This window comes from Lontra canadensis, unplaced genomic scaffold, assembly GCF_010015895.1.
Source record: "Lontra canadensis isolate GAN:19392208 unplaced genomic scaffold, GSC_riverotter_1.0 scaffold10, whole genome shotgun sequence".
NCBI classification, from domain to species: Eukaryota; Metazoa; Chordata; class Mammalia; order Carnivora; family Mustelidae; genus Lontra; species Lontra canadensis.
Genome location: NW_022631004.1, coordinates 20,105,858 through 20,118,648, shown reverse-complemented (window position 1 = coordinate 20,118,648; position 12,791 = coordinate 20,105,858). Strand labels below are relative to the sequence as shown.

At 36.6% G+C, this 12,791-nt stretch overlaps 1 protein-coding gene across 1 annotated transcript; it reads left to right on the top strand.

Moving 5' to 3' along the window:
* The first annotated feature begins 6,665 nt into the window (after positions 1-6,665).
* On the top strand, positions 6,666-12,218 carry SAP30 (Sin3A associated protein 30). Its single transcript, XM_032855768.1, has 4 exons — positions 6,666-7,277; positions 8,927-9,052; positions 9,494-9,592; positions 11,881-12,218. The coding sequence occupies exons 1-4, from the start codon at positions 6,960-6,962 to the stop codon at positions 12,001-12,003; spliced, it is 666 nt and encodes a 221-aa protein (XP_032711659.1). The 5' UTR covers positions 6,666-6,959; the 3' UTR covers positions 12,004-12,218.
* The last annotated feature ends 573 nt before the right edge of the window (positions 12,219-12,791 follow it).

Below are 12,791 nucleotides of genomic sequence, written 5' to 3'. Positions count from 1 at the left end.
AAGTACAACAGGATTCTTTAAAATAAAAAATATATTACTGAAGTAAAACCACAGAAAATCCAAGAGAAAAACTTAAAAGAAGCTGGGGGAGGACATCACCCTCAAAAGAACCTTGTACTTTGTGGAAAGAAAAGTAAAGATTAATTAATTAATTAAAGAATAGCAAAGTAAAGTAAAGATTAATATCGGACTTTAAAAAGTAAGGATGTATGTTATACATTTTAGGATCAGAAGAAGAGAAAAAGAATTTATAACTTCCAAACTAATTTCAAGGAAACTGAACTATTTTAAAATACCCTAAAAGAAAACAAAAAAGGAAAATAAAACAAACAGAGTAGGCACAAAAAATAGAAAGCACAAAAGATTATGGATAGTAGGTTTAAACCCAAGTATATTAGTAATTCATAACTATAAATAGATAAAATGTCCTAGTTAAGACACAAACATTACTAGACTAGATTTTTTTAAAATGCAAAATCATGTGTCCTACAGACACTTTTAAGTTATCAGGATACAGAAAGGCTGAGAGTAAAAAGATGGAAAAATTTGGTTGATCCTTGAACAACATGGGTTTGAACTTCACAGGTCCAATTATATGGAGACTTTTTTATAGTACAGTACTATAAATGTATTTTTTCTTCTTTATAATTTTCTTAATAACATTTTTTTCTTCAGTTTACTCTATTGTAAGAATACCCTATATAGCATATATAACAAACAAAATATGCATTAATCAGTTGTTTATGTTATTGATAAGGTAAAGTTTTGGGTAAAGTTTTGGGGGAGTCAAAAGTTATACCTGGCTTTTTGACTGCATGGGGGGTATGGTACCCCTAAAGCCCACAATTGTTCAAGGGCCAGCTGAATATCATGCAAACACTAAGTAAAAAGCAGGTGGTGTAACTATCTTAATACCAGCCAGACAAAATAGAATTTAAGGCTAAAACCATTAAGAGATAAAGAAGGTCATTTCAGAATGCTGAAATATTCAGTTCCCGGTTCATATAACAATTCTAAATTTGTGTCAACTAAAAAACATGGTCTCAACGTATGTAAAGCAAAAATGGACAGAATGAAAAGGAGAAATAAACAAATTTATAAGCCTGTGTAGGATATTTTAACTTGCTAATTTATAGAACATGCAGACAAAAAGTCTGTGAAGATACATAAATGTGAACAGCACAGTTAATAGGACCCAATAGACATAAATAGAATACTAACCTAAAAGGAGAATATGAACTGTTTTTAAACATAGAATATTTAAAAAAATCAACCATGTTAGGGGCACCTGGGTGGCTCAGTCAGTTAAGCACTGGACTCAGGTCATGGTGTCAGGGTTGTGAGATCAAGCCCCACCTCCCACTCCATGCTCGGCAGTGAATCTGTTTGAGATTCTCTTTCTCTTTGCCCCTTTCCCAGCTCGCACATGTATTCTCTTTCTTTAAAATAAAAATCAAACATGTTCTTCGTTCAAAAGCAAACCTCAATAAATTTTAAAGGATTTAAATCATATATATTTCTGTAATAACAGAGCAAACGTGTTGGAAATCAATAAGGGTAACAGATCATCTGCGTATATTTGAAAATTAAGAAATGTACACCTAAATGATTATGCATCAAAAATAATCCTGAGGGAATTTAGATAATATTTTTACCTCAATGATAATAAGAATAACACATATTAAGCCTTATGGATGCAGGCAAAACAGTATCCATAAGGAAACATACAGGTTCTAATTCCCTTATTTGTAAAGAAGTTAGTAAAACAGCAAAATAAAAAAGAAGGAAATAATAAAGAAAGAAATAGAAAAAAATATAATAGAAACTAAGAATAAAACTAATATTTGTCCTTTAAAAGGTCTAATGTAATTGCTAAAATACCCTGGTGAGGTCTGATCCAAAAAAGAGAGAAGGTACGTATAATTGAAATCAAGAATGAAAGGAGAAACAGCAGTACAAATCTGGCATACATTAAAAACACAAAAGGATATTTATGAGCAAGTAAACAGTATAAGAAACAAAAATATCTGTCATAAACACTACATATAGTGGTGAAACATAGAGAAAGTCCTTATTTTGAGACTGGGAACAGGACAGTAAGCCTGCTAATACCACATCTTTTCCAATATTGATCTGGAGTCCTAGCTATATAGTAGAGTTAGAAGGAAAAGTAAATAAATTAGGAATAAAGGAACAAAACTCAATATTTGCAAGTGATGTGATTGGGTGCTTTGACAATCCAAATGAATATAGAAATAAATTACTGTGAGTAGGAAATTTTATGATAGGGAAGTTTACTGAATTTAAACATTATTTTGGGAAAAAATCAGCTTAATTTCTATATATTCACAACAAAGAAAACGAAATATTAAAAAGATGCTATTTATAAAGTATCAGAAATATCAAGTATGTATGAACAAGTCTAATAAAAGATACGCAAAACTTCTGCAAAATGACAAACTTCTGTTAAGAGACATTACAAAAGATCTGAATGAATTGAAAAATACATTATATTCACAGATTAGGAGGCTCAGTATTGTAAAGGTACCTGTTCTCTCCTAGTTTGGATCCTATGGATTCAATGCAATATCAACCAAAAATCCCAAAAGGTTCTATTGTGGCTGTATTGTTTATTTTTTTTTTCTGCACTTGTGTAGCAGTTATATACATGTTTGTTTTTCCATAACTACTGAAACTGGACACTTATGTTTTATGCACTTTTTGTATGCTTGCTTTATTTTAAACTAGGTAAAAAAAAGCACAGTGTAAAACAGTGTAATAGAATTGTTCATATATAGAGATGTATATACTGACATAAACAATTTTTTTCTAACAAGAAATCCAAGAAATTGTTAACATTGGTTGCTTTTAGGGACAGGGATTTGAGAAGATGAAAGGAAACAGGTTTTTTGCATATTGAATCTTTTGTATTATTTGAATTTCCTAATCATGTTCATGTTAGGATTATGGGTCAATTTGTAAATTTTTATAAATTAAATAAACTTATTTAATTACTTATTTTAAAGTAAAACCAGAAAAATTAAATCATGTTAAAAGCTCCAGAAAGAAGCAAGTCAGGGAAAAACACTTTTTAAAGAATCATATTATAATCATTTCAGAAAGCAAATATTTTAATGACATCAACAACCTCCCTATAACTTAGGTTTCATAGATCTGTGTATCCACACTGTCAACTCTGAAGTAGGATTACCATGAAGCTAATGGATTTAAGCTTCAGAGTCCCTCATTTGGACAGGCCTTTTTAAACGCTTGTGCCTAATTTTGTATTTATAATTTTAAATAGTTTTTCTTAAAGAAGACTCCTCAAATTATGTAAATTTGAAGCTCCCCAAAGCCTGATTCCAACATAGGTTGCGAATCATCTTAAAGGAAGAAATTCTTACCTGTCCTGAATATGAAGATTTGTAGAAATAATGAACTGTGGTTGTAACGAAAATTTCTTTGTCTAAACAATAGATTCACTGAAGATAAACTTTTATCAGGCATTGAGAATTTGCAGTTCACCTACTCCAGGAATGCCTTCTACTTGCCAGAGGTGAATCACCGCCTCTTATGCATAAATCTGTGCTCTTTCTCTAATTTTACTGAGGCATGGATTTTAGTCTACTTGGCTTATATAACTAACACCATAGACTGGGTGGCTTATAAACAAAAACTTATTTCTCACAGTTCTAGACACTGGGAAATTCAAGACCAAGGCACTAGCAGGTCTCTATCTAGTGAGTCAGCTTTATAGTTCATAAACTGCTATCTTCTCACTTGTGTTCTCACATGGGAAAAGGAGCAAGGGGGGCTCTTGGAGCCTCTTTTACGAAGGTACTAATCCCATTCAGGAGGCCTCCACCTCAGAACCTATCACCTTCCAAAGATGCTACCTCAGAATACCATCACATTGGGGGATTAGGTTTCAATATACAAATTTGGGGAGGACACAAACATTCAGTCTTTGGCATTTATAGTGTGTACAGTGTGCTTGTTAAGCTACTCTACTGCTAAACAGTAAGCTACAAAATGGCTAGGACCCTGTTTCAATTATTTTTATACCCCAGGGCCTAGAAAAGATCCCAGTATGCAATAAATGTTTAATTGGATCTTTTTAAAATACCGTATTGTGTGTAAAGGAAGCCTAACCACAATTCATCACTTTAGTAAAATTCATATGAAAGAGATACCTTGCTAAACCATACACATATACATGAAGTAATCTGGTCACATTTTGCATAAGATAGATTATAAACTTTTAAGACCAAGGACCAAACAATATTATGAATCATTTTTAAAACAAAAGTATAAAAAATGTGAAAATCCAACATCCTAACCCTACATTTGTTTCAATTTTTTTTTTAATAAATAAAAACTTACACATAACAGACTCCACCTTTAAACCATTCCCTTATACTATCCCTTGGCCTCTCTCCTGAGAGATGAACCCCACCCTGAAGTTGGAGTGTATCCATCCTGTCCATATGTTCTCGTTTTTAACCACTTAAGAAAATATATGCACAAACAATGGATACCAGTATTCTATGTTTAATAGATTAAGCCAGCATTATCTAATACAAACACCTGAGCCACATGTTTAAACATTTAAACGTCCTCATAGCCACATTTAAAACAATAGAAACAAGTAAACTTTATTTTAATGTTATATTTCATTTAAACCAGTATGCTCAAAATATTATTATTTCAACATGTAATCGATATAAAAATTATTAATGAGCCATTCAATATACTTTTTGAAAAATTTCTGGTACTAAGTCTTTGAAATCCTGGGTGCCTGGGAGGCTCAGCGGGTTAAGCCTCTACCTTGAGCCCAGGTCACAATCTCAGGATCCTAGAATTGAGGCCAGAGGCCCAAGGCCAGAGGCCCCGGTGGCACCTGGCTCTCTGCTCAGCAGGGAGCCTGCTTTCCCCCTCCTCTACCTGCCTCCCTGCCTGCCTCTCTGCCTACCTGCAATCTCTCTCTCTCTCTGTCAAATAAATAAATAAAATCTTAAAAAAAAAAAAAAAAAAAAGAATTCCAAGTCTTTGAAATCCTGTTAGTTCATACAGCACATTTCAACTTGGATTCTAAATTTAGATTTAACAAAATTTAAATTGAAAAAATATATTCATATATTCAAGTTGTTCCAAACACACTTAAAGGTTTTCCAATAACTGAAATCCGTTTTTAAAATTTAGTTAAAATTAAATTAACAATTTAGTTTTTCAGTAAAAATAACCATCAGACACCCTACTGGAGAGTGCAGCTTAAAAAAGTAACAAAATACTCACCATTCATTATCTTTCTTTCGCCCATTCAATTTATGTAACATTTTAATGTTTCCTTTTTTCCTTTGCCATATCCTAGAAAGGACAAGCCCAGAAGAAATGGATGCCTTTGAATTTCAGGGCAGATGACATTTACGTTTTTTTAAAAAAATCATCTATCACTAAATCCACTCAGCAAGTCTAAACTTTTAAAAGAACCAGCTGGGTATTTTTGCTTCAACAATGGGATTGCTAAACAGGATGCATCTGATAAAAACAGTGACGCGCTGCAACTAGCAAAGGTGCAGCTTTCATATCAGCCGCTCCCATTCTTCTACCCCGCCCTCCACAAGCACGCGCCCACAGGCACGCACGCACACACACGCAAAGGCGTACACACACACGCACTCTACACGCACAAGCACACAGGCACTGGCAGGCACCCAAGGAAATGCAGTTTCTTTCTCGCCTCTCATTCCGTAGAGGGAACGGCAGGAAGTTTCTGACGAGCACTCGCGCTAACTTGGTATTGGTGGGGTTCCACGTCCCCTTTTATAGGATACTGGACTCCGCCCTTCTCCAGGTCCATTAGAGGAGAAATTGTAAAGGTTGGAGGTGGAAGCGTAAAGAAGCCCTGTTATAACCAGTCAGCAGCTCCACCTCACGAAGCGACCAACTTTGCGTACCCAAGAATAAAACCTGATCCTCGCCGGAATGTGCAAGGATTTAAAAACGGCCTCAAGCTGTGGCAGTTGGGTCACGGTCGGGGTCCGGATGGGATTTTTTGCCTAACCAGGAGCCCCTAAACAAGCTGGTGCGTCAATGAATGAAACTATTATCCAGCGGCCTTGTTAGCAGCAGAACCTGCAGGACCTCCAGGGCCCGAAGAGCGCCAGCCCTACTGAGTTGTACTTGGTTTGGGTTTCCCACAACAGCATGGCCACACCAAAAATTGTTTTTCCACAGATAGGAAAACGGCTCCGAAACTTTTTTTACCCCAACACCTTCACTCCCGTCCCCTCCTAGGCCCCGCTCGGCGCATTTTGCCCTTCGCCTCAGGAGCTGAGTGACCCCTTCGTCTGGAATGCCAACTCTGCAAAATTCCGGTAGCCAAACACAAATCAACTTCCCGGGAGAAACAAGAAGCGAGAAACACCACAACCCCCAACCGCACGCTAATGTTTTCCAAAAAAAAAAAAAAAAAAAAAAAAAAGGAGCCCGACCCATTGCCACGCGATGCATGCTAGGATAAGTAGTTCCTCCAATCCCCAAGGCGCCGAGTCAGTGAGGAACTCAGGTTGATTGCCCCCGCAGAGAACTACAATTCCCGTAGTGCCCCACCACAGAGTGGAAGGGGCGGGACAGGAGAGAACGCACCGCGCTTGCGCAAGTCTAGGGGCCGGAGGGAGGCGGAGGCGCTCGGGTCCAACTGCTGAAGCGTCTCCATGTGACAGTGAGCGGGGTCCTAACTCCTGGCGCCGCCCCACTCTGGTTCTTGACCGAAAGCACTGTCCCCTGTCCCAGCGCCATCAGACAACAACAGGCTAGGACGCTTGCTGTCTGGCCGTGCCGCCGGAGGAATTGCCTCGGCGGGGTCAGGTGTCTGAGGGATCTTGCGGAGACCCCGGAGTCTCCGGAGAGGCGGAGCGGGGATTTCTGTCAGCGCCGGCGTCCCAAAGCGCGGAGACATGAACGGCTTCACGCCTGAGGAGATGAGCCGCGGAGGGGACGCGGCCGCCGCAGTAGCCGCAGTGGTCGCTGCCGCCGCAGCTGCCGCAGCTTCAGCCGGGAACGGGGCAGGGGCTGGCGCCGGGGCTGAGGTGCCGGGTGCCGGGGCCGTCTCTGCTGCTGGACCCCCGGGAGCGTCTGGCCCCGGCCCCGGACAGCTGTGCTGTCTGCGGGAGGACGGTGAGCGGTGCGGCCGGGCGGCTGGGAACGCCAGCTTCAGCAAGAGGATCCAGAAGAGCATCTCCCAGAAGAAGGTGAAAATCGAGCTGGATAAGAGCGTAAGTGACGGCGGGACGGCCCAGCCCTGCCCACCCCCTTGGGACTCCAGGAGCGGTGCCCACATGGATTGTTGGGCGGAAGGTTCAGGGTTCCCCTCGACCTGGCTGCAGTGCGAACCCGTTGTGTGGGCTCTGGTAGGAAGCAAACAACAAAGTCGCTGCAACTCCGACCGCCACCCCCAACAGACACAGACTTGCACGCCGCGGTTCCGCTCCTCCCCCCCCCCCCCCCCCCCGCACGCTCCCTGAGTCCGTTCTGCTCACTGTCTAACCCCTTCCTCCTTCACTGAGATCGGGAAACGAAACAAAGGGGACCGTCGCTCGGAGGGCCCGGAGTAGTTTTCTTGCAGCCCGGCAGCTCCTTCTGGAATGGAGGCGCCTTCTTTGTTTTGCTGCCCTAGCTGGCGTGTGGCCGCAGGGAGTAACTACCCTCGTGCAGGCAAAAGTGGAGTCCTGCAGAGACCAAGGACCTGATACTGCGTAAAGAAAGACCCCTTTCCTCGTTCGCCCGAGTACGGAGTGAGGGAAGCCGAGCTCGCCCCGCGCCTTGCTGGGAGCCGGGATTGTGAACGATGTCAGCATGTAGCGCAGCTGCTCCGAACGTGGGGAGCACGTAGCCTCTGCGGCTTTGCCATCCCTTTGGCAGCCATCGGGATTTGTTTTTCCGTCCTTTTGAGCGTCTGTTTTTGTTTTTTGCTTTTTTGACCATTCATGAGGTTTTTAGGAGCAACCATTGCCACTTTTCCGAGCTCTGGCTGGCGGTAAATGAATAAATAACAGATGCAAGAACCTAGCACATGTCCTGCATAATTTTAACTTGGATTTAGTTTAGAAGTTAATTTAAAAGCCTTAGTCTTTAATCGTTTAGTTTTTTAAAGGAGTTTAATTGTGTTAATATATGCAGCCCAATATTTCAAATGTTACCGTACAGCTCTCAAGACTACATTTAATTGAAGCTTTTGCGAAGTTCGTGATACTTTATGCCTGTTAAAGGCACGCTTGTGATATTTTATGCCTGTTAAACAGTTCTTCAGTCATGCTCATAAGAAACTTTTCAAGCAAACTTGAATAATTTCACATTGCTTTGGTTGGAAAAACGTAATACAAATAAATACATTTTTAAATACTCAGAAGTTTATAATTCAAATTTATATACAAGTAGTATATGAAATCAGCTCATGCGTAAAAATGGGTAGTTTTGTATCTGGATTATAATTTGAATGTTAAGAAAGAATAGGAAGCATACATCATGCTGCTAAAATATGCTCTTTAGGTAGAGAAAATATCAAATATTTTGTGGGGCAACATCACCTTTCCCCTTGTTAAAAAACAGCATGACCTACCAAATCTAGTTCACCTTCACTGCAATTTAATGACAAAATCCAGAGTTGGAATTTCTCATTCTGCTTCTCTGCCTCCCTTCCTCCCTTCCAACTCCCCACCCCCACCCCAATCCTCTTAACGGTATTGCCAGACTTGGTGTTTGTTCTAACTGAATACAAGATTTTGCATAGAAACATGGTTTTGTCTTAACAATGGCTGTTTTGACTGTTTTTATTTTTAATAATTCATTGTGCCCTATGTATTTTACTAATACATGGACGCATTACATAATCATAAGTAGTCTGTGAAACTTTTTTCTGTTTCAGGCAAGGCATCTTTACATTTGTGATTATCATAAAAACTTAATTCAGAGTGTTCGAAACAGAAGAAAGAGAAAAGGGAGTGATGATGATGGAGGAGATTCACCTGTTCAAGATATTGATACTCCAGAGGTAGATAAAGTTTCTGTATGTTAAATGTAAATCCCAAGTATTCCATTCTGATACTTATATTGAAAAATATAAATTTTTAAAATACTTAAAGGGAAAAATCTGAAAATTAAAGCAAAATTAAATATAGCCAGTTAACAGGCAGTTGTAGTTTGACTTATGTTTTCAGTTGACAATGCTTATGGCTCTGTTGACTTATAACTTCTTTTTTGCTCCCAGTTTTCAATATTTATCTTCAAAAGATTAAAGTGTACAATATATTTATAGTTTTGATTCTATAAAAGGAATAATGGAATTAATTAATGTAACTTTTGTTATTTAGTAATGGAATTACGGAATTACATTTTTACTGTGCCAAAATTGAAATGTTATTATATGTATCAAAGATAACTTTTAAACATTGCATGAACTAATTCTAATTCTTACACCTTTATTTTTTTCTAGGTGGATTTATACCAATTACAAGTAAATACACTTCGGAGATACAAAAGACACTTCAAACTATCAACCAGACCAGGACTTAATAAAGCACAACTTGTTGAGGTATGTATGAGTTTTAAACTATACTTTAAATGAGCCTGTTTATACGGAAAAGAGTCATAAAAGCCTAATGAAATTGTTAACATTACGTTTTAGTTAGATAGATCAGTTAATAAAAAATCTATTATGGAAGAATCTAGTTTCCTAGAAATGTTTGTCTACCTCTTAAATTCCTTTATGTAACAAACACTCAATGGATTGTATGTAATTTTCTAAGCATTTTTAAATACTGGCTTTCAGTATTCAGTATTTCTGTTGGCTTTGAAATTCCACTTAGTAAACATTTATTGAACACTTAATTGAGGCATAATAAAAGAAATTGATAAACTTTGTTGTCTTTATTAGAATTTTTTTAAGTTTTTGACAGATTAGGTCTACAGATTAGCCCATAAATAGTATTCCTATAACTTGTTGATTTAACTGTTTCAGAATTTGTCCTTGTTGATGTTAGTTTGTTTTAGTTGAGGCATCTGTGCTTTCTTCACATCCAGAAGATACAGACTTTCATTCAAGACGTTACTTAGTTTGCTTTGATATAGAACTTCTATTTCTTTCTGTAAATTTTGAAATATGTGTCTTCTCAGGAATTAATAGAACCAAAAAAATCTGTGAATCATATTAAGGCATTTATAGACTTATATATTTATACTTTAATCATTTTAAGTAAAAATATTTAATCTATTGGAATATAAATTAAATATATAAATCAGTTTTCTCATATTTTTCAGCTTGGGTTTAGTAATGCAACATTTTCTAAAACGTGCATATTGAATAAGGTAAAAGATAGAGAAGGTACAATTCTTTGGCAGAATGCTTTTGTAACATTGTTAAGAGCTAATATATTGACATTTTAACTAGAATTTCTTCTTTCCTTCTTGCCTGAGCAGCAAAAATTGTTTTTCTTTAAATTTGATTTAAAAGATCCAGTCCTTTTTAGATTGTATAGTATATTAATATAACATAAACATAGATATTATATACCATGATAAAACTGTATCCATATAGACAGATACTCATCAAGTGGAAGTTACCTTTGTTCTGGGACAAATGAGAACCAGAGAACTGATTATTATAAATGTTACATATAATGTACAGTTGACCCTTGAACAACACAAGGATTAAGACGGAACATAGTCAAAAGTCTGCATATAACTTTTGATTCCCCAAAAACTTAACTACTAATGGCCTACTATTGACTAAGCATTCCTGATACTATAGTCAGCATATTTTCTAAGTCATATGTATTATATATATTCTTACTATAGTCTCAGTAAAGTAACCTAAAGAAAAGAAAATGTTGTTAAGAAAATCATATGGAGGAGAAAATACATTTACAGTACTGTACTGTATTTATTGAAATAAAAGTGTGTAAGTGGACCCTCACAGTTAAAATCTGTGTTGTACAAGGGTCAGAAGTATGTATCTTTTAAGTGCACCTGAAATATTTGATAATTTGATATTTAAAATTTACATTATTTCTAAAACTACTTTCTTCTTTAGAAATGAGAAGACATCCAAATGGCAATGCAAGTTATAGTTTATTTAGGAGTGATTCCAGATTTAGGTGACTGCCCTCTTTAAATCTCTTAATTATTGTATGAATAACATTTTCTTTAAGAATTTTTGTCTTCCACATTCTAGCTATACATAGCAACACCCCAGTTTAGTCTGTTGCATTTCTCTTGGTTGCTGTGCATCTAGATGTTAGATAAGCAGAATGAAAAGGCCAGAAAGTAAACATTCTTCAGTGAATGTCTCTCTTTCCCTTCTCATTTTCCATCCATAATCTTTATTCAGAAAAACTTTCAAGGAACCTTAAAAAAGAGTACTGCCAATGAATGAATGAATATAAGTTACAGCAAATATATTCGTAAGATAGTTTATAATTTGTATAGTACCAAAATTTTTTCAACTTCTATATCCTTTTTCTGTGGGAGTAGGGTCTACATTCTATTTTATTTCATTGGTACTTAAAATTGAAAAATATTTACCTACTAATGTAGATTCTAGTTATAAAATTTAAATAAAAGTAAATAACTTCTAATTAATGTATATTTAATTGAGTGGATTAGAGGGTCATGCGAAGTCACACTGTCTCTTGTTCATAACATCTTATTCTTACATGCTTTTCATCTTGTTGGTATTTTGTTAAATAGTTTATTTTTAAAAGGAAATAGCTCTTATCAAGTAGCACTTTTTCTTTTGATGAATGTGTATTTTACCTAGTATGACATCTGTCAATATCTGTAATTTCAGGTGGTTTTTTTGTTTGTTTGTTTTTGTTTTTATAGATAGTTGGTTGCCACTTTAGGTCTATTCCAGTGAATGAAAAGGATACCTTAACATATTTCATCTACTCAGTGAAGAATGACAAGAACAAATCAGATCTCAAGGTTGATAGTAGTGTTCACTAAAAGAGATGGAATTGAGACTAAGACTTGGATGTTCCAGTGTTAAGACTGTTGACTCTTTTTTCACATGTAGAAATGTTCCTTGTGTATTTTTTTACAGAGGATTTTCTCTGGTTTTATTTTCTTTGTTTCTGACTCTAATAAATTAGTTGGAAACTCGTGTAAAATGAGCTTTCCTAGATTGAAAATTATTTTAAATAAAGCTGATTACTATTATAGTTGCTTCGGTGTATTTATTTTGTGAAATTTGATTTTTATATTAAACTGCCAAGGTACTAGCTTTAATTGAGAGTTTAAAGATCATTATGTTACACCCCCCCTTTTATTTTTAATTCCAAGAAATTAAGGTCAAGGAGAAGTAACAAACAGCATGTTTGCTTTCTCTGGGACAAGCTGATTTGGAATTAATATCCTAATGCTATAAAGTGCTTTTTGGTGCTAATGGGTTTGAAAAATAGACTTCCTTTGGGGTGCAAGGAAGACTTCCTTTGGGGTGCAAGGAAGTCTATTACTTCCTTTTTTACTATTATTATTACTTGATAAAGTATTAGGAATAACAAAGAGTTTAATTTATATGCCTGTCTCCTTCCAAAGAAGACTTAATATGCCAGGAAAGATAAACACAGTGCTGAAAGTTGAAGTAACATAGAATTAGCTTTATTTGTTTCTTAAAATTTTGTCTTAGGGAAAAGATGTTTATATGGCATGAATATAGAAAGAAGTTCTGCAGTGCCCTTTAATTTTCAGCCATGTCCTGTACTGTTTACATTGCAGATTAGAACTACTAAGTT